Here is a 22,625-nt window from a genome sequence, read left to right on the forward strand (position 1 = left end):
TCAATGAGGGGATTCTTCTTCTCTGAGTCATTTGATTTTTTCTTTTTTGGAGGTGGTTCACTGTCAATACGCGATCCATCGTCGTCCTTAGACTCTGTGTACGCGTGTTCGCCATCACTCGAGGACGAATAGTCACCGCCGTAGTTTTGCGATGCAATAGCATCGCCTAAATCAGCGAAACCTGAGTTCATTGAATGCCTTAGGCCTTCAAATGAACTTTTAAGGGCTTCTGCAATTATGCCGCCCAAAGCTTCTGCGTTTAAAGCCATTCCAGAGCTGCCAGGTTCGCTTGAAGTGTCCTTTACTTGCCGACTTGTTGTAGTTGGCTTTTTCCCGCCTTTTTGTAAACTTGTCTTCCCTGTTGGTTTACGAGTGTTATCATCCGTAGAGTCCTCCTTAGAAGACTTTTCCTTTCCCCTACTTTCTTTAAGAGGGGTTGTGGTTGGATTGTCACTCATTTTCCCGACTTTTTTCGCCTTTTTTCTTTTTCTTTTTTCTTTTTTCCCAAATGAGCGACGACCTAATCGACCAAGATGGCGTCAAGCTTCGCACTGAGTTGGCGCATGCGCTTGCATTCTCATGTGATCTAGAAGCACGATAACGAGGTAGAATTAGGTTTGTCCCTATGACCAATGGCACTTGCTTATTGAATGTTGTATTCGGGACAACTAGAAGTAACGTCTGGATACCCTCGACCACTCCACTACTCTGATCCGGAAATGATATTTCAGCTTCGATACAACCCAGATATGGCACATCTTGGCCTCCTGCCCCCCCCAATTTTTAGGATGCTATCTAGGTGCTGCAAAGCACAATGCGACCTAAGGAATTCATCAAAGAAATTTTCACTGACAGTGGATATTTGCGAACCAGTGTCAACTAACGCCAGACAGGGTACATTCTCTACATACGACAAACTTACATTTATGTCTCCTAGCAGATCAGGCATTGTGGGACCTCTACACTTACCTGGACCTACCGCCTGTAGCTCGGCAGAGGTCTTTCGGAGTTTAACGTAGACTTGTGCGACTCTTTTCGCGTCCACTACTTTTCTCCAAATTCTGAACCTTTTGTAGAATCTTGTTGAGTAACTTTGTATTGTCTGGAAGTTCTTTTACTTTAGTTTCTAACGCTCGTACCTTTCTTGTTAACTCGGTTATGGCACTGTTCTCTACATTTACATCTGTACTCGTCATCTTTAAGCTTTCAGCTTTTGTCTGTTGCATATATGGTGTCTTTTGTTCTTGTGGGAACTTTGTGCGCACACGCTCCAGTTCTTTTATCTCTTGTTCCACAGCCCTCAGTTTGGCTCTAAGTATGTCGAAATCACGAATACTTTCATGCTTATAACGCGTAGCGTTTCTTACTCTTTCGTCTCTGAGTCCCGTCCATATCTTACTTCTTAGCATTTCATTGGCTTGCGTCCTATCTACAGCTTCTCGCTTGATCGCCTTACTTAGTATGTCTTCCAGCCTGCACCCGTACGCTGCGACCGTCTCACCTGTTTCCTGCTAGGAATTATAAAATTGCTGAAGCAAGGTTGTACCACTTTCCACTGTACCATTTACCATCTCGAGTTTCTGCAGGATCTCCTTTAAGGTGGCATCCTCACCGAGATGCATGGCAAGACGACTTGCCTTTCCATTCAAAAACCGACGAACGCTTTGAAGCAGCAAGTCCTCGTGATACACTTTGTCTTTCATCAGGCATTTTACTTTGAACATCCAAGCCTCGAAACCCAAATCACCTTTAGAGGTTTCGCCTGTGAAGTTCGAGATTCTAGGGGATTGGCAGAGTACAAGGGGCTCTATGTCATTATTAGTTAGCTTCGCGGGAAGGTCGTCTTTTCGGTCTTTCCCATTCCATGGCGTGCAAGTATTCACTCCATTTACTGCATACGTTTCCGGTAAGGTAAAGCTCGTTGGAGGCAGGAGCCTGGTGGTTCCGGATGGCGTCTGATTCTGACTTACGGCATAGACACGTGTTGGCATTGGCGTCATTTGATACTGAGTGCTCGTTAGGTCATTTGAAAAACGAAAATCAAATGGATTCCCTTGATTATCTTGATCTATTGGCTGTACTGAAAACAGTCCTGACCGTCTGAGAGTGATAACGGCCTCAGCTATATGAGTAATCTTGTTCTCGTCAAATTTACTACGCTCAGCCATATTATGTGTGGAATATTTAAGAGGCTGTCCGCGTAAGAACGGATAAGGCAAAATTTGGCCCATCGCCGATTGTCCTGATTTTCTTAGTAAAAGTCCACTATTATATGCAATGAACAATTATCACATTTATTTGGATCAATTCGGATTTTTAGGTACTTTATGAGACGGTTTTCGATGACACCTCAAAACTTGCAAATTCACCGTCGGGAAAGCTGCGATTAAGCTGTACATATCGGGCGCCGCCAAAATTTTTTTACTAACTTAAATCAACTGAAAACTTTTACACATGAATTTTATAACTTTTGGTTATAATTAAAAGTTTTAACGATTAAATTTGATAAAATTTTCACTGAGATATGATTATTTAAATATATATACTAAAATTCTTAAACGCGTTAGGCGCTAAAATACCTGCAGTTGAAGGCGATTTTCTCGAAAGTGGGACCTAACCTAGAGTTTAGTCTATTGTAGCTCAAATGCACTAACACCAGTCTACAAACTTATGAAATAAAATTTGTGGGTACTCTTGTTTACGCGCCGTACAAGAAGTCGGCAATTCATTAAATTTCGCCAGGTTAAGCAAAACCGATAATTGCCGGTGCGATGAAAAAAGACCAAGTTTGGAACCAAAACTAACTGAGTATATCAAACAAGTCATTAAATACCAGTTTTGCCTTTAAGTAAGCATGTTGAGCCTTTTTAAACATTTTAGAAACGTTTTTTAAAACGATATTTATTTTTTATTGGTACGATATGCAAATTAGGTTCACAAATTTGCATCAAACAACATGAAAGCGTGAAGTTTTATTTTTTCCCTGTGAGCCATTTCTAATCAAAATTACTCTTCTAATTTCAGTACTGAATCTGTCACAAGCATATGTTCAGCTCATATAAACAATATGTCATTATCAATCTTAAAGAAAGGGAACTAGACTAGCTGAGTAAAACACCCGGACTATGCACATAACTGTTTTTGTACACCTCATAAAAACATTTTCTTGTACGGTTTACCATGTTAAATTGGAGGTATAATAATCTGTCAAATACATTTTAGCTTCATCAACAACAACTAACTTTAACTATTGCCAATACTTCGTACAATATGAGCTTTCAGACTGCTAATATCAGGTTGGCCAAATGCCTGCTAGCATGATATACACACAAACAGAAACGTGCAGGGGTAACAAGGATTACTGCTCCTCAGCTTCTTCCTCGGTGGCACTTCTTTAAATATATCATTAACATTTGTACAGTAATTATACAGAAAATATTTTACTGTACAAAACACGAACACTCCTCTATAAAGGACATAAGCTCTGCAATAAGGTCTTTCTTTCTGTCTTTCGATTTGAAAGGTATGGCAAAATGATGGCAGATTTGTTTTAGTATTGCCACGTTGAATTTACACAACTTGTTTTCTCGTACGCACTCGCAAAGATTAAAGGCGTCGTATGATATTGGATGCTGTGGTTTGATTTCATTAGCAATCTCTGCTATTAGTGCTTGTCGTTCACATTCTTCGTCTTCTTGCAGGAGTTCTTTACACTCAAGGTCAATTTCTGTTGTAGAAGATCCTTGTTTTCTTCTCCTGTTAGCTGCGAGGCGACTAAAGAAACCTTGTATTTGTGTTTTTGTTAACCATTCCTCTCTTGTAAACAAACGATTATTTTGTTCATCTGTTGCATTCCGCATATCAGTAGAAACCTTTTGAGGGTCTCTTTTATGTCCTGTCTGCTCACCAATATCAAACCTTGCAGTTAAGTAGCTTCTGACATTATCCGAAAATCTCGAAGATCCACTTCGTGGTTTGGATAGGGCCCAGTCCATCTGAACAGCATAGTTTGGTGACGATGACTTATTGTCATTTGTAACGTTAATAGTAGCGCATGCTTCGTCTTCAGTGATGTTGACTGCTGTGGTGAACCTTTCAACCCAGTCCCTCCTTAGTTTATCATATAGTGTTTCCTTTCTTTTTTCCTTTAAAGAATGGTCCCCGATGTCCAAATGTGATTCGAGCTCTGAAAAGGTTTGAAAACTCTTCACGCACCCCGGCTCCGAACACTCAAAAATTTCTAGCTCCAAATCCGTGTCATCATCTGATCTTTCTGGTAAAGGCTCCTTGCATTTGTATACTCGTGTATCTTTAGGAGCGAAAAAGTCATTAATGACCTTGAGATCGGTGCTTCCCTGGCTTTGTGAGACTAGCTGCGTAAAAGGAATTTCTTTACCACGACCTATTGCGTAAGATTTCCAAACACGAATGCCTTTCTCCTCAAATTGAATATTATGTAACTTGCTGAAGCCATCTATTTTCTTAACCTGCAAGGTTTCCTTCTCCTCATCTACTACGCAGACACATGCAGACGTACCTTTTACTGGCCTTTCTGAAAGTGCTGTTCTCATATTCTCTGCACATAGAATGTCATGTCCTTCGTTGCAGTACCGTCGGATGCATGTCTTCATCGGGCATAAAATTCGATCGCAAACATCCTTGCCATACTGTGGTTCTGAATAATCGTATCGACAAACAGCTATACCTACTCGCTCGCCGATATCTTTTGCTGCAGCAATTAGAGCGTTATTATGATAACAGCCGGCTTCATCCGACCGCAGATAAACCTGGGTAACATGCGGTTTCTGGATCTTGATGACCTTCAGTGTGTTTTCGATAACTGAAGATACTGCAAACCAGTCTTGCTGGCACGTATCAAAGAGGTGGGCATATGACTGTAGTTCTAAAGAACCTTTCTTCTTCGTATCGCTGGAGATAACTGTAGATATGTGCCAGCTTAACCCTCTTTTACCGTACCAGTCGGACTGCTTTTCACGGTATCTAAGCTGCTGGAACTTCATTGCCCAGTCCATTACAATAAGTGCTGCGTTCGGTTTGTTGGTAATTATATTCAAGCAATCCTGCTTTGCTGCTTCCTGGTTAACAGATCGAAGGATGTGAGCCTTCCATTGCAAGATGTGTGAGCGAGCCTGCTTGAAATCGTACTGTAGATCTTCTCGCTGCTCCTTGCTATAAGGGCTCCATAATGAGCTTTGTATTTTGCACTCTATGTTATCAAGAACATCTATAAGATTGCGACAGTCTTTGCAAACTTCAGAGTGTTGGTGTGAACATTTTTCCTGATAATCGAAGTCATTCTCGTCACTTAATGCAAATTTACGACAATGGTCAGGGCATGTGGACTCCTCTGGTTTGCAATGCACACGATAACCAGTCTTTAAGTAGCGTTTTGCACTTCTTAGCTTTCCCTTTACGTCAATGCACCATTCTCTTGTCAACCCTCCTTTTTCAAGATTATCAACTATCAATTCAACTGTGTGAAAACCAGCGGATCCATCTGCAGCAGTGTTGTCTAGGCCTTGTAATGATTTTCTCTGAGATGCTTCCCTGACGTCTAAAACTTTAAATAGCGTGGAACGGCTTAGTGGCTCACAGTTTTCCTCTCGGCAGAACTGTGTATACTGGCTTATCATCGTCGACCGCGTTACGGTACGCACAACGTTCGGCATCTCCATGGTTTCCCCATTGTCGAGTTTCAAGATTCTGCTTCCATATGACACGTCCTGGTAAAAGTATGGACGGTTTATGAATTCGATGAAATGGTCCACTTTGCTCATGTCAACCCTCTCACGATGATACTTCTTCTTTTCAGGTACAGTGCCTGGTCCTAAGGTTTTTGCGTGGCATCTTGCTCTGTGTATTTGACGCGTTGACAATTTTTCGTACGGCAAGTGTATTTTCTTTAAAGTGCTGATTGAATACTTGTATGCATACAGAGAGAGGATTTGGGTTTTGGTGTTTCTGTTATTAGCATTTTTATATGCGTTCATAAGAGTTTTCACTAGGTCATCAACTCTAGTTTCGTCATCCAGCTTTCCTAGATTAGAAGACGCCATTGCCTCAAACAGCTGTTGGCCATGGTTTGGAGCTATTACATCGCATACAAGCATACAGTCTTCAGTTGCTTTCTGGATAAAATGTTGTTGGTGATTTACATTAACATCATTCCAAGAATTAATCTGTAAATCCAAAGGTTCTCGGGAACAAGATATCTTTCTTGCGATGTCATCCATCGCTGCATTATAAACATTTAGGACATCTTTGCTTTTGGTGTTCCCGTATGCCATAGTATGGCCAATTCCTGGAGTCCAACATGGACTGAGCATGGGTGAATGAGGCGTCGATATTTCACGGAAAGGAGTTGTTTTCATATCTGCGGTATGTGTGCTTATCACCGAATTCGCGTAACATTTTGCGGCTCTAAAAGTAAATGAAAAGTAACATTAAAGTGTTAGCAAAAAGAATCAAATGTAAATTTTATGGGAATGAAAACGCAACATTGTAACCCATCTTTGCAAGACTAGTAAGACTACTGAAACACCCCGTTTAACTCGCGGATTGCAAATCCGCGTATTATTTGTTCCTTTCCTACTTAGTCAGGCAAAAAGGGAAAAGGAAGCAACCGGTTGTAAAATAATGGATATATTTCAACTTGTAAACTAACCTTTGATGATCATCGAAATGGGCTGTCTTTATGTTTTTCTTAGCTTGAATACGCTCAGCATGTTTCTTACGGCAACAAGTACACACAGCTATGTATATATAAAACAAATTCTGAATCAAAAGATCATTTATAGCAAAGATCCGCCTATATTCAACTTAAGTATATTATACTGGCAATTATGTTGATCACTGGTTGTCCGATTAAAGAACTGCAATTTATTTAATCTTTTGAATGCGTTAAAAAAGGGGGAAGTGGGGGGGGGGGGGGGGGGGGGGGGGACGAAATTCAAGTTTGGGCCCCGAAACGCCAAACCAAAACCAAAACAAACCAAAAAATAGCCCGTATTGCGTTTTACGTTCAGTTTAGTTTTTAGTTTACGTTTTAGTTTGGGGGGTCTCATCCTACGCCCTTGATATACATTTGCTTAACTTTAAACTAAAAAAAGGGAGAGATAAGTGCATGTACATTTTAGATAATACTTACGTGATCCGACAGCTGTAGATATACCAAATAAAAGGTGTATTTCTTCGGCCATTTGCCAATTTATAACGTGTCTTCCCGCCACGCTCGTAGTTTTACCAGAATGATTCGGGTATTGACAAGACTTCGGTGGTCGCCAGAATCTTCCTAAAAGATGTCTGTGCTTTGGACATATGGTCATGGATGCGACATGAGTTGATGATAAGCCTCTGATTCCAGCTCTCGCTAAAATCAATTCGCTTTCTGTAATATCTAAGCATTGGGACAAGTGACAGCTCACTAAATGAGCAGAAATACTAGCATTGCACTCTGATAGCACCACATGTGCGTCAGTGCCCCTACTGGATCCACATTCCGTCTGTAAGATTTCGTAAAAAGAACAACGGGTCGGCAAAGAAGACATTTCTCAACATAATACATCATTGGTTAAAAGTAGCTCGAACAAATATGACAAGGCTTCACAAGGCTTAGCTTGCTACGTAATACCATTCAGTCTGGTTTTAATTAAAAGAAATCTACAAGTTTTAGTACAAATAAACAATGCTAGCAAATCATCGAAGAAAACTTAGAGAAAAGTCGCAAAGACATATCCTGGTAAAAAAAACTATTTCTGTTTTGATTGGAAATATTTGATTGGAGTATATAATATAGGTTCACAAGTGGAAAAAACTTCACGCTTTCATGTTGTTTGATGCAAATTTGTGAACCTAATTTGCATATCGTACCAATAAAAAATAAATATCGTTTTAAAAAACGTTTCTAAAATGTTTAAAAAGGCTCAACATGCTTACTTAAAGGCAAAACTGGTATTTAATGACTTGTTTGATATACTCAGTTAGTTTTGGTTCCAAACTTGGTCTTTTTTCATCGCACCGGCAATTATCGGTTTTGCTTAACCTGGCGAAATTTAATGAATTGCCGACTTCTTGTACGGCGCGTAAACAAGAGTACCCACAAATTTTATTTCATAAGTTTGTAGACTGGTGTTAGTGCATTTGAGCTACAATAGACTAAACTCTAGGTTAGGTCCCACTTTCGAGAAAATCGCCTTCAACTGCAGGTATTTTAGCGCCTAACGCGTTTAAGAATTTTAGTATATATATTTAAATAATCATATCTCAGTGAAAATTTTATCAAATTTAATCGTTAAAACTTTTAATTATAACCAAAAGTTATAAAATTCATGTGTAAAAGTTTTCAGTTGATTTAAGTTAGTAAAAAAATTTTGGCGGCGCCCGATACGTACAGCTTAATCGCAGCTTTCCCGACGGTGAATTTGCAAGTTTTGAGGTGTCATCGAAAACCGTCTCGTAAAGTACCTAAAAATCCGAATTGATCCAAATAAATGTGATAATTGTTCATTGCATATAATAGTGGACTTTTAATCCAAAGCAAGAAGAAAGATAATTCGACAAGTAGATAGGTTTAGGTAATGAATATCACATATTTCTACTTCAATACATTTCATTTAGACTTGACTGATGGAATTGTACTTGATGTTTATTTTGGTTTAAACCAAAATAATTTTATAATTTTAATAATTTAGTCTTTTATAATTTTTTATTTAGTGTGAACTGAGTGTGAACTGAGTGTCATCATAATTTCAAAACCTTTTTACAGAGACACTCAGACAGATGAAAGTGATGACAATGAAGATAATAGTCCCAGCACTTCTACAACCTTCAGCATGGATGACCTACAAGCACAAGTCCAGTCACTCAGAGCACAGTTCCAAGATGCACAAAAGCAACTTGAACAAAGTAGAAATGAAACTGCAGCTGCCCTCACTGAAATAAAAAGGGTTAAAGTTGAAGCTGCAAAAGAAATTGAGGACATTAAGAGGCAAGCTGCAGAACAATTAGCACTTAATAAATTTGGGCTTGAGAGATTTGGCACAGACAATGAGATCATAAGATTTTATACAGGTTTCCCATCCTATTTACATATTCAGTTCTTTTTTAAGTTTTTGCAGCCATGTGCTGCACAAATGACATATTGTTATGCCTCTGGAGAAAGAGAAAGTAGACCAGACTCAAGAAATATGCTTCTTGTGGATGAATTGTTTATGTTTTGTGTACGCCTCAAACTAGGTCTATTCGGACAGGATTTAGCTCATAGGTTCCGAATACATAAATCGTCAGTTTGCAGGAAATTGATCACATGGACTAATTTTTTGTATTTTCTTCTTGGTAGTCAAGTGATCTGGCCTTCAAGGCAAGATGTTGATAGGTTTATGCCAGAAGGTTTTAAAAAGCTTTATGCAAGCACACGTGTCATTTTAGATTGTACAGAGATTTTTGTTCAAACACCTACCTCCCTACTACTTCAGTCGCAGCTTTATTCTAGTTATAAGAGTAATACTACACTCAAGGGTTTGATAGGCATTACCCCTAATGGAGCTATTAGCTTCGTTTCTAGCCTTTACACAGGGGGGATTAGTGATAAGGAAATCACAAGGTGCAGCGGCATTCTAGATTTGTTAGAACCTGGTGATTCAGTCATGGCAGACAAAGGGTTTGACATTGAAGATTTACTTAGGGAGAAGCGGGTAGAGTTAAATATTCCTCCGTTTCTTGAAAGTCAGGAACAATTCTCTGCCGCAGATGTTCAAAAAACAAAGACACTAGCAAGTCTTAGAATTCATGTCGAGAGGGCAATAAGAAGAGTCAAAGAGTACCACTTTTTTGATTCAGATGTGCCATTGTCCACTTTAGGTTCAGTCAATCAGTTATATACTGTAGCCTGCCTCCTTACAAATTTTCAAGGCCCACTTATTTTATCCAATGGTAATAATGAGGCATAGTGTCTGTAAGAAGTTGGTGAATGTATGATTAATGTGGCTTACATAACCCATTAGATAATCTTTAATGCAGGTTGGTTTATCATGTGTCTTGGATTGCTTTTTGTAACTATTTCAATTTGTTTGTAAATGAAAACTCAAAAAAAACAACTAATGAACAAACACAAAATCTAAATAGCACAAATAAATATAATACTAATATGATATAAATATAATAAAAAATAAATTAAGATTATGAATTGATTTGTCATTAATAAAAATAATATAATATTTGTTATCATAAGAAATCTGGCCATGGTTTGAGAACAACAACAAAAATCTTAGTGTATTAATGTAAATAGTAATTGAAGAAAAAACTATCAACTTTGTCCTTTGCTTGCTGGAAAAACACTGAATCAAAATTAATTATAGAGCAAACAAACAAATTTTCGTCAATGTAACTGAAAAAATCACACCATTCTAATCCTGTGAGTCCAAGCTGGCACTGGATCTGGTAATAATAAATGTCTGTTGTTTTCAGTTTGTACTGGTTAGTGTTCTGGTCCTTGGTGAGATACCTCACATTGTCAAATGATGTTTCCCCCTCTTTAACGACCTTTATTTCTAACAAGCCAAAGGGATTCTGACCATTATTTACGGCATCAAGGTCATAAACTTTCCTGTCTGGGCTACAACCTAGCCATGGGCACTTTGGGTGGACAATCAGCCCAGATGGGAAGAGGTTTACTCTTCCACCCTTTGCATTGCTAGCATAGACCATGGCAGCATGTGGTTCAAGTTCAATGCCTCTTCTCATTGCTGCAGTTTGTACAAATCTGGTGGGGTTTAGCTGATTGACAAGGGTGTCAAAATGTGACACCCGGCGAGCGACAATGCCAAATTTGCTTGCTGTTACCCTTTTTTTTCTGAGCAGGTGCCATACATCACTCTGACTTTGAGTGACTGTTTGCTGCTGCACTCTCAGTGATGACTCTGTTGTCACAGACAATGTTCCAAATATAGATTGTTGACGACTGTCAAGACAGATTGACACATTGTTATTAAATCTGTCCTCTGCACTTGAGAGGGGAAGCTCTGGGAAAGAAGTGCAAGTAAAATCATTTATGATGTAGTCAGTTGACATCTTTTGTTGATATGACAGGACACAGCCTTTTGGGACATTTCCAAACTTGCTCTGTACAAATGGGATATTGCCAAGTTGATCTTGATTGGGCAGAATGGTTGTAAAGAGAGGATAAGGTGGTTGGAAGCCATTAAAGTGCTCTTTTGTGAGGGTAGGATACTGGGTAGATGGGGAATACAAATTACTCTTGATATATCTACTGTACGAAGCGCCAAGTTGGGGTTTTTTCACTAGCACGTCTTGTATTTCTTTTGTGCGATTTTGGATCCTCTAGGTATGCTCCAACGCTGCTTCATGCTGGTACATGTTAGCTCATCAGGCAATGTCCGATGTCCCAGTTGCTTAAGAAGGGCTAAATAGTAAAGAAGCCCGATCACATGATGGCAGTATCCACCTGCCCCGGCTACATATGAGCACAGCCCAGACAGCAATGTCAAATTGTTGTTCTGGACTGACACCTCTAAAATGTGCGGTGGTTCAGACTTCCTCATTGAGCGGTAACACTTGCATTTAACTCTCACGCACTGGTCGGTATATATCACTAAAAAATTGGAAAAATTAGTGTGAATTGTCTGCCATTCATATCATAATGAAATAGAAAAAACATTTTGGCTATCAAGTACCTTTAACGTCATGTAAATAGCCTGGTTCCGCCATAAATTTGTACGCTTTCGAAGTGCTTGTGCAGCCAGACTTCTCTATAGCGTAGCTCCCTACATCATCGAAGGTGAGGGAAGGAAAGATAGAGATGTCTTGAGTTTCTACTTCATCTAAAACAAAAATAAACATAAAAATATCAGTACGAAGAATTTTTCTTGGTATGTGATGGCTCGTCGGGAGTTCTAACATCTACAGCGAATATATGTAAACATGGGTTAGTCTTGACTTTAGACGTGGAATCACTCTCACAAAAAATAAACAAATCGTCCATTAAAATGCCGTCCAATTACAATCGATCACCATTCACAATCTAAACTGTTATTTTAGAGATTTTAGAAGTCCAATAATTGAAAAGAAACCAAAAAAAAGGAGAGTTTTGAAGTACATACCTTGCGAAGTCGCCATGTTTTTCAGCCGTCGAGCGGGCCGGCGGTGACAATTTTTTCGCGATAACGCGAAGAATATCGTTACTTCGAACCAAAAATCGAGTCCAAAGGAGAGAATTTAAGATTATCTTACTGTGTTTGTAGATAGGGCAAAAGGATTAAGCGTTTTGAACGATGAAACTATCGTATAAAACCACGCGTGCTTGACCTATTACAACTTTTGTTTACTGGAAGGCTTGCTCTCCAGTTTTGTGTTGCTAAGCGGTATCCAAGCACGTGACCACTAGCTGCAAAGGGCCTATTTAGGTCTATTCCCCATCAATTTAAATGCAAAATTAAGATGAGTTAAGTTCTGGCTAAACATAACAAAATTTGAGAACCGCCAAAAACTGTTTGCAATTGTATGTAGAGAATCATTAGCAACAAACAACAATGACTGGTCTAGTAAAGTAAAACCTTTATTAGACCGAAGCGGCTTAGGGAATATCTGGCTTGAAATAAACTGCAATCATTGTTCAAGTCAGAACCCATTCAAAATAATTAAAACTAGATTAACGGATATAGAAATTCAAGTCTGGCGAGGGGAACTCTTCAACGATGAAAAAACTAGAAGAGGCCCACCAGGACAAAAAAATAAATTAAGGACATATCGCCTGGTAAAAACAGATTACTCATTTGAAAATTATTTAATCGAAGTTAAGAATTTTGAACACAGAAAAGCATTAACCAAATTGAGAATCAGTAATCACGACCTTGAAATCGAAAAGGGAAGACATTCAAGGGAGTACAAAAAAACAGAAGAAAGGAGATGCTTCCATTGCCCAGATAGTGTAGAAGATGAGTATGGTTGGCCAAATGTTGCAAAATTCAACAGCATGTATATTTATATTCAACAAAATATAATTACATTCAACAATAAAATTGTGTTCAAATTCAACCTTCGTTATTCATATTCAACACTTATATTTGCATTCAACTACAAAATTGTGTTCAAATTCTACCTTCGTTATTTATGTTCAGCACATCATATCTATTCAACTTCAATGATACATATTTCTATTCAAGGCTGCCTTCGTTTATCTATACACATTATATAATTCGGCATGCAACAACAACTTGTATCCAACTTCAACCTTCGATTTATGTTCAAGACCAAGACCTGAATACTCGTTCAAGACTTCTTACGTAAGTTCCCGGACATTGGCGAATATTCATTCAACAAAAATTGCTCTAGCCTCTCCTCCCTTAAATATGCCCGCCATCTTGGATTCAGCCAATTTTCTTCTCAATACCAAGCTCTCGTACTCGTCGCCATAGAGTCCAACGTGACACGAGTAAGAGTCGAGCTATATCTTTCCAAGTGAAGCCTAGCTTTCTGAACTGCAGTAGGGTGTCTTCTTCGATTTTGAACTTAGGTCTCCCTGGTCCAGTATTTTCACATCTCTCGGGTGGCTGAACTGAGTAGACAGCTAAATGTGTACAGTTCGGGGTGCTTCTTAGCTCGAGTTCTTGCAATTTACGACACCATCTGTGAAACAAAATCTTAAGATTCCTAGCAACTTCGCTCATCTCTTCTTTGCGTTCATTTAGGATGGGTAAAATTTGTTCCAAGAACTTCACTGCAACTTCCAATCGATTAATGGTAGATTCAATTAAAGGCTTACTAGTACAGTTTTCCTTCTCCTCGCAATAACTAAGCAATTCTAAAATATCACTAAAGCAATCAATAAACTGTTCCGTCAAATTATCCGCCATTTTGGACGAGTATCGTTCAGGATGGACTGGGTCCGATGACAGCCATCTTGGATTTTACCCAGAAGACAGAGCAGGCCGAGCAAGCGTCAGTTCCACCGAGTACCACCCCTTCAGTGCAGAATCCAAGATGGCGGGCATATTTAAGGGAGGAGAGGCTAGAGCAATTTTTGTTGAATGAATATTCGCCAATGTCCGGGAACTTACGTAAGAAGTCTTGAACGAGTATTTAGGTCTTGGTCTTGAACATAAATCGAAGGTTGAAGTTGGATACAAGTTGTTGTTGCATGCCGAATTATATAATGTGTATAGATAAACGAAGGCAGCCTTGAATAGAAATATGTATCATTGAAGTTGAATAGATATGATGTGCTGAACATAAATAACGAAGGTAGAATTTGAACACAATTTTGTAGTTGAATGCAAATATAAGTGTTGAATATAAATAACGAAGGTTGAATTTGAACACAATTTTATTGTTGAATGTAATTATATTTTGTTGAATATAAATATACATGCTGTTGAATTTTGCAACATTTGGCCAATCATAGATGAGAGGCATTTCCTTCTTCACTGTACATTATATTCAAACTTAAGGGAAGAACTCTTCAAGGACATAAATAACATAAACAATGATTCTCTTTTGTTAAATGAGAACGAGCTGTTTCTGCTATTTATGAGTCCGCCCAAATTGTTAGCAGTTGCAGTAGCAAAATATGTCCACAACTGTTTCATAAAAAGATCACATACAATACAGAACTAATATAGTATGTGGTCTTCTTACCCAGACTAGGCTAAAATAGTAATCGTACTAAATAGATTAAATAGATGAATCTATGATAACTACTTTAAATCAACAATTATAACCTTTAAATCTTTAATGTTTATTCGTGTAAAATGTCAATGTATTTTATTATACACGATACCGAATAAAAAAGTCTGTCTGTCTGTCTGTCTGTCGTGCCGCCAAACAGGGTATGGTTTTCAGCGATTCTACTCTGGAACAGGGTATATAAAATCGTGCTCGCTCTGGAACAGGGTGAAATCACGCTCTTTCCTCTCTGGAACAGGGTATCCATTTTCGCAATACCGGAACAGGTTATGATTTTCAGCGATCTTGCTCTGGAACAGGGTATGAATTTCAGCGATTTTACTCTGGAACAGGGTCAGGGTTCAGTGGGCTCAGCGGCACATTCCTACCCTAAACAGGCAAGAGAACCCCCCGGGACTTTTACCCTATATGGACCCCCTTCTGGACCCTCATCTGGACCCCATAAAAATTTTAAAAATGAAAAAAACAACAACAACAACAAACACACAGACAGACAGACAAACAAAACAAATAAATAACTAACTAACTAACTAACTAAATAAATAAAAGAAAATTCATGAATGGATGGATTGATATATTCTCTACTTTCACATCCCCATAATACTTTGCGTCTTTGCAACTTATTTTGCTGAAGGCTGATCAGACAATGTTGACAATACCTTGTTTGGTCCCCAAAAATAAAATGAAGAAGTAAAAAACAAAAAAAGATAGAAGCTTGAAGGCGTTTAAGGTAAATTTTAAACATTTTTTCGTAACTCAATTGCTATACATTTTCTGTAAGACCAAAACTCTTGATGATCTGTACACGCAAAAAATAACTTGGAATAAACTGATTATCAGTATTTTACAGATAAAAGCAGGTATAGTATAAATTCAATTAAGAAACCTTTCAATTTGGGACAGTTTTTTAATTGGTTACCCCCCAAAGACGCAAGGCATTATGGGGATGTGAAAGTAGAGAATACATTAAAAAAAAAAAGTTGAATTATGAGATATTTATTCATATGTAGCTTTTACTGTGTAGGGGTGGGGGGTGGGGGATTTTGGTGGGAGAGGATATGCGCAGGCTATTCATGAACAATGTCACGCTAAAGGTTAACTTATCACGCAGAGCATATATCGAATCACTAAATTGTTATTATTACTAATATTAAAAAAAACTACAATGATCATATCTCTTGTCAATGAATCGAATTGTTTCAACGTGTAGATTGAATTGTTGTATTCACAACGTTTATGGCCCCGTCAACACGTATCCGCATTTTTTTTTTTTTTTTTTTTTTTTTTTTGCGGATACGGGTTGCGTCCACACGTGTCCGGAAATTTTTGTATCCGTATCCGGAAATTTTCGAAAACGGTCTCCGGAGTGGAAATTTTTGAATACGCTCCGAATACGGATACGTGTGGACGGTTGTATCTGCAAATTTTCGAATGCGATGACGTAAACATGATTTTGCGCATGCTCAATAAGAAAAACTATGCGTCAAAGGGACTAGGCACTAGCGTGCATCAGAGCGGATCATGAAATTTCCGGACACGAACATTTTCGTATCCGCAAAAAAAAAAAAAAAAAAAAAAAAAATTGCGGATGCAAAAATTTCCGGATAGGTGTGGACGGGGCCTAAAACAAGGGGTGTTACTAAACACCGAAACACATAGCAGATGGGGCAGGCAGTGATTTATTTTCACAAAACAGACTGCTTAAGAATTTTAAAGCAGGGATTGCTTTTCTTTTCAACACTCTACCAAAATTGGATGCTGTAAGCCTATATCTTCTTGCTTCAAACCACTGATCTGAATTAGCTTGTGCTTTTGTGCTTAGCTCAATAAGATGCGGACCAATGTTTGTGGAACCATTTATTTAATTCTTGATGTTCAGCTGACAAGCTTACAGGAGAAGTGTTATGCACTGATGTGTTTCCACAGCCTTTGGAATCTGACACTTGTACTATTTTTATGTTTTTGGTCTAAAAGAAAAAGAGCAATAAGCCTGAAGCGAGATGACGTTTTACCCCCGTCTCTAGACCATAATCATTTTCACGCTGCTTTTGTTCTTTAATTATGACTATTGTTCCTGTATTCTCTAAGGAATCAAAAATTTGAATATGAAAGAATTTCAAAAACTATTATGGTCTAGAGACGGGGGTAAAACGTCATCTCGCTTCAGGCTTATTGGTGTATTTTTATTATTGTTGGGATACCTGAGGTATACCAGCTATAAAATGCCTTTTTTTCTGATTCCTGCTCCACAAATTGAACAAGTTGCGCAATAGTTACCCAGGGGTCTTCAGGAACTTACCCAAGAGACCATTGCGGGTATCTGCTATAGGGTTCCCATCTATAGTCCAATCAATTATCATGTACCAGATGTCAGTCAATGTCAATATGTTGTCAAGTGATTATGAGAGGGCGGAGCTAGCAGATCACGTGGCACAGGTTTATGTCTACGCATGCTCTATTTCGTTGACCGCCGTATTTCAAGACAGCCGAGAAGATAGCGATGATTTCGCTTCGAAGCGATTATTTCTAAGAATTTTCAATGAACCCATGGGCAAAAGCTAGTGTTTGGTTAACTTATTCATGATTTAACTACTCGAATAGTATTTTCTGCACGAACAAGCAAAGATCCATGAGGAGAAAAGGGTTTTAAGAGCCAGAATTACGATAAGCGAAGCGATGAAAAAAATTCATTCAGCATGACTCGTTATTCTCTTGAACTTGACAATAAAGTCTTATAGCCTATGCTTGTGTATTTATATTAACTGTTTTGGCTTCAAAGTCTACTCACAAAGGAACATGACGTACATAGCATTATTTATTTTAAGATTCTATTTGATTTAAGAAGCAAAATAAATAATTTGCTACGCACATTCCACTAGGGTTTGGTCTTTTCCGTTCGAAGCGTTATGATCTCCTTTAATTTTTCTTCAAGAAAATGTCGATAAATTATAAAATGTAAAGCAATTATGAGAGAGGTTTTGAGCAAATATTAGCCTGTATTTACGCTTTAAGTGAAGCATTTTGATTTTAAAGCGAGCCGTGCGAATTTGCATGCTTTTGAAACGTGGTTGAACAACAAGCTAATTACGCATGCTAAAATCTGGATCCCGGAACTGGAATTGGAGTTCCAAGTTTTGTAATTTAATGAGTTTGATGAGTATGGCATAAACGCTCTGCCTATAAACGGCTTTTAACACTGTCGTTCGAAATTTTGCAACTCATTTTTACTTCTCCTTTAGATTCCTAGAGACTCTGATACTAGTAAACCGTCCCAACCAGGGTCTGGTTTATTATTACTTCGAGACGTCACGTCACGAAATACTTCATCAGAAGTTTTGAAAGCTCAACCAACTAAGTCCTCCATGCATGTTGAAACCAGGTCCTCCAGGTCCTCCAGGTATCCCAGTGTACCCTGCCACCAGGGTCTTGTTGGATTTTTTTTTTCTTTTGTCTTTTGCTTTTGTCTCAGGGATATCTCCAATGGATATTCTAGCACCTACATGTGAAATACAGAGCTTAAAGTCAGAAATTGAAGCTCAAAAAGCAACTATAAGTGAACTCAAAAAAAAAAAAAAAAAACAAAAAACAAAAAACAAAAAAACAAAACAAAACAAACAAAAAAAAAAACAACCATAGTTAAAAATAAAACAACACTACAACTTAAAGATGATCTTGACAGCAGATCTGCCTTTAGAACTAAAAAGGTTTTAGCTATGCAGCAGAAAATTAAAGACCTGTTTAGGTACTACACACAGCATTGCTTGCATTCCTTGTTCCTGGTTATTCTAGCTTGGTATGTGTATTTCAAGTTGGGCCAGTTAAGAGGCAATGTCCACAAGAATCGAACAAATTCAAGAATTCGTGGCAAGGGTCAAAAAATTAAATTCGCTCTTCTTTTGAAGTTAGGTAGGCCATTATTAGATATGAATCCCTGGGTAGTTGGTTTTCGAAAATATTATTTTATTTCCGAGAAAACGGCCTCAGAAGAGGTTCGACCGAAACCCAAGCAAGAGACGCACAAGAGGAGTGAAAATGGACAAACTTTGAACAGAGCGCACGTCAAAAATATACCATCTATGACAATTTTTGAACTTTCTTCTTAATGTATCACCCTTTTTCGTTCATTGGACTGGATTTCAAGCTTATTGGGAAAGGGACGAATTTTTGGCGAGGGAAAATAGGAGGCCTGTGTTTACATATGCTAATTAGTTGCCTCAAAAGAAAAAAAGATTTAACTATGGGCAAGTTCTCTGATTGAAATAATATTTATGCTGCAAGTTGAGGAAGAATAGACCTTTTCAAACCTTTAAAGATTGATTTGGGGAAACTTATTTTGACTGCATAGAAACCTGTTGAATTTGGTTGAAATACATGCGAAAATCACGCTTCCCGAAACAACGCAGGACTAAGGATTTTCGTAAAGATTGCCATGAAATTTACCCTGAAAACTAAGAAATTATTGTTCGTACCGTTGTTCTAAAGTTCAGTGTGGTTTGGTAAATTTAAAGCTCCATTAGAAAGGTTTTGGGATTGTCGGTATATGAGCAAAAAACGTGATCTTTGGTGATTGCGTGACCGAGGTTCCACTTTACGTTTAGAAGTTTGATTACTGTAAAATTCACGCTAAAAATTACGATAGAAACGTTCTTTAAATAGATTTATAATCTTATTTTTCCCAAATAAAATTTGGGTCGATGAAAAAGCCGAAAGAAAAACCGTAGCTTATCGTGATGTTTAAAAGTTAATCAGAAATGTTTCCTGGTTAAATGTGATATTGATTCACTGTTATGTTTAATTCGTTTAGCAGCAGTAAGGGGGACTCGCGGAATCCAAATCGCCAAGCATCGAATTTCACGGGTATTACCCACGTTTCAGGCCCCTCTAAATGTATGCGTCGGCAGCGGGTATTACCCGCGCGATGATTCCCTTACTGCTGCTGTGTTTGCGAAATCTATGTATTAAGTTAAAATATTTGTGTCGCAAACGAAGGTTAAAATATTTCCTAGATATAGATGGACAACATCGCGCGCATTCAAAACAAAACTGTACGCAAGCTGCAAACCCAGGTATTGGATCGTTTGGACGCCGACTTCGCCTTCACGACATTCACAGAAGGAGACACAGAAGAAATCATGGATGAAGAAAGAGCCGAAAAGATAATAGACCTGATGTCTGAAGGTAACTACCGTTTACAGTTAACGTTTATAAAGTATTACGACGGCGACTGGGTAATAGAAAGAGGCCGTAACCCTATTCGGGCATCTGGTAGGCAGAACCTGTTTGTCTTAAATAAGCAAACGCGCCCCGGAGCGCTAGTAGGCATCGACGCGCTGTTCTACGAGGTTGCTTACCCTGTTACGGTATTTATCTACGGTGCGTATGAGATCAAAGAGCCAGACGTTAGGAAACTCAAGCCAATGCGACATCCCGGCAACTGCGTCGGGAAACTGGTAAGGGAATTCTTTGAAGATTCCGCCCGCGGAGGTAAGTTAACTCCGAAAAGAAAAGAAGCCATCAGGAAATGGGAAAACGCCACCTACAAAGCTGGGGCTACGATAGACAACATAAAGAAATTAGAAACCCTCTTAGAAAGGCGCATACACGTGAAAGACATCACAGACGGGTACATTTACCCTGGGACACATAAATACGGCGGCAGAGGTGCTCCTATAGTCATCTACCAGCATAACGGACACGCTTGGCGAGAACTTCGGTTCCCGCGAAAGAAAGAAACCAAGGTCTACGAGAATTCTCCATTGGTGGAGTTGATTCATGAGAACTCAATATGGTTAATGGATTCGGAAGGAAGCCAGTTTATGACCCAAGACGGCACTTTGTATCGCCCTAAAATCGAACACCAGCGCATCCAAAGCGCCTGTGAAACCCTTGGGGAAGACTTCTCAGACGAGGTCCTTAGCAGCCGCAGCTTGGACTTCCTAGCCGCAAAGAAAAGGAATGGTTGGAAACCTACCCCAAAAGAGTTCAAAGATATCTCCAAGGCCTGTGAAGAACACGGTCATGGAGGTCTTTGGAATATGGAGTACGACGAAGACGAATACGTCTCCTTAGACATGAAGCATTGCTATCCTGCGTCATTTAAAGGTCTTGGCGATTGTAAGGAATATTACGACTGCTACGGGCATCCGGACTCTCAATTCTTTCGTGTATCCTTAGACGGCAGCTACGACGCGCCAGCTACGGGGTTCGTCAGATTAACGTCTTGGAAGTTGGCTAAAGACTTGCACCCCATAATTTACGCATGGTACGGGAAGCATCTACAAGAGAAAGAATGGATACCAGTGCCATTGTTAAAGTTCTTAGAAGAGCGTAAACTCCTGAAATACACAGCGCATGAAGCCATACTTTGCCATAGCGCCTACACGAAGTGGCTCCCAGAGCACAACCCAACCGCCCAAATTGTCATAGGCAAATTTACCCAGGGCGCTAAGGAGGGAGAGAAGCACATGCAACGGCGTTTAATAACAGACGAAGGCGAACTAAGCTTCCTCATCAAGCGCGCCCACGATCAAGGAACGATGGTGTCTGTAGAGAAATGGGATTACCTCGTAAAAGGTGAGCAAACTCGTAAATGGAATGCTTTATGTTACTACCAAGACCATCGACCGCAATATTATCATCTGCGTGCCAGCATGCTCTCTTACGCGCATATTAACCTCTTAGCAATGCTCCTGCGGTTTGACAAAGAGGAAGTACCACGCGTAGCTACGGATTCTTTGTATGTGAAACCATGCGTTTTGGAGAAGATGAAAGAGTATTACACCGAAGATGAGTTGGCGGGTAGTGGTCAATGGCGCGTCAAAGATGAGGAGATAAAAGCTTGGAGAGAACGTGTAGAATATCACGGAGAACACCTCCGCGGTTCCATTACGCCGACGGAAGAGCCACTGCCTTCAGTTGCGGACCCTATTTCCTACCAACGCTTCTCTTACCTCTATGGTACGGGAGGCAGCGGTAAGACGACGCGTGTGTTAGAACTCTTTCCTAAGATAAAGGTGCTAACGCCAACACATCGTTTGGAAAGAGAACTCTGCGAAATGGGCTACGACGCACAAACGTACCACAGCTTCTTTCGCTGGAATGGCCAAAAGTGGGTGCCGGAAGCCATCCACGACATACCTCCCGTGATACTTTGGGATGAAATCTGTACCGTGCCCTTAGAAATCCTGCAGGAGTTCGTAGACTTCCTCCGCGGAAAGTGCCAAGTTGTATTTGCCGGGGATCCATGTCAACCACCTCCTATAGCCGGAGAAATGCCCCATGAATGGTTAAAAGAACTAACCACCAAAGGTGGTTACTGTGAAGAAATTAACACAGACTATCGTAGCAAGGATCAAGTGAGAAAATTGAAGGCAGAATTAAGGGGCCTTAGCGACGCCGAACAATCTAAGGTGTTACGTAAGAGGGTACGAGCAAAGTCTTACGAAGACTTCCTGTATTCTTGGCATCCTGAGGATTTGGTGTTAAGCAGTAAGCGCGCAGCACAGTCGCGCATACAAAACGATCTACTGAGGATACACCAGGAGCGGTTCCCTAGTCATTTGGTGCCCGCTTGTTATAAGCCGCGTGACACCCGCATGCAAAGAAAAGATGTCTTAGTACCCGGTACCGACATCCAACTAGAGAACGCAGTAACGCACGATAAAGCCTGGGTGCCCATAGAAAAGGTGGAAAAAATAACCTCCCATCCAGATTGGCGCTTGGGCTATTGCATGACAGTCCATAGTGCGCAGGGGCTTACCATAAAAGAAACCTTATGGATCATAGACCAGCGGCTGTGTTGGAGCAACCTTATCTACACCGCCGTAAGCCGCGTAGAATATGCCAAGCAGTTGAAAAGAGCCTGGGGGCCGCAACTGCGCTACGATAAGACGCAAGAGGACGTAGCT

The 22,625-nt window shown here is 39.5% G+C and overlaps 3 protein-coding genes and 1 pseudogene across 3 annotated transcripts; 1 reads left to right on the forward strand and 3 right to left on the reverse strand.

Moving 5' to 3' along the window:
* Positions 1 to 3,440: 3,440 nt before the first annotated feature.
* LOC148904725 (uncharacterized) lies at positions 3,441 to 5,033 on the reverse strand. The gene has a single exon (XM_089024489.1). It carries the CDS (start codon positions 5,031 to 5,033, stop codon positions 3,441 to 3,443), a length of 1,593 nt encoding a protein of 530 aa, XP_088880615.1.
* Positions 5,034 to 5,071: 38 nt separating this feature from the next.
* On the reverse strand, positions 5,072 to 6,392 carry LOC148904726 (uncharacterized). Its single transcript, XM_089024490.1, has 2 exons — positions 5,167 to 6,392; positions 5,072 to 5,096 (listed from the first exon to the last, which is right to left on the reverse strand). The coding sequence occupies exons 1-2, from the start codon at positions 6,390 to 6,392 to the stop codon at positions 5,072 to 5,074; spliced, it is 1,251 nt and encodes a 416-aa protein (XP_088880616.1).
* A 2,163-nt stretch (positions 6,393 to 8,555) lies between these two features.
* LOC148904727 (uncharacterized) lies at positions 8,556 to 10,200 on the forward strand. Its single transcript, XM_089025263.1, has 2 exons — positions 8,556 to 8,594; positions 8,786 to 10,200. Exon 2 carries the CDS (start codon positions 8,853 to 8,855, stop codon positions 9,966 to 9,968), a length of 1,116 nt encoding a protein of 371 aa, XP_088881389.1. The 5' UTR covers positions 8,556 to 8,594; positions 8,786 to 8,852; the 3' UTR covers positions 9,969 to 10,200.
* LOC148904728 (uncharacterized) lies at positions 10,159 to 12,427 on the reverse strand (annotated as a pseudogene).
* Between the last annotated feature and the right edge of the window lie 10,198 nt (positions 12,428 to 22,625).

The sequence above is a fragment of the Actinia tenebrosa genome, unplaced genomic scaffold (genome assembly GCF_029948245.1).
Source record: "Actinia tenebrosa isolate PJP-AT-01 unplaced genomic scaffold, QUT_ActTen_1.0 PGA_scaffold9__36_contigs__length_13948895, whole genome shotgun sequence".
NCBI lineage: Eukaryota > Metazoa > Cnidaria > Anthozoa > Actiniaria > Actiniidae > Actinia > Actinia tenebrosa.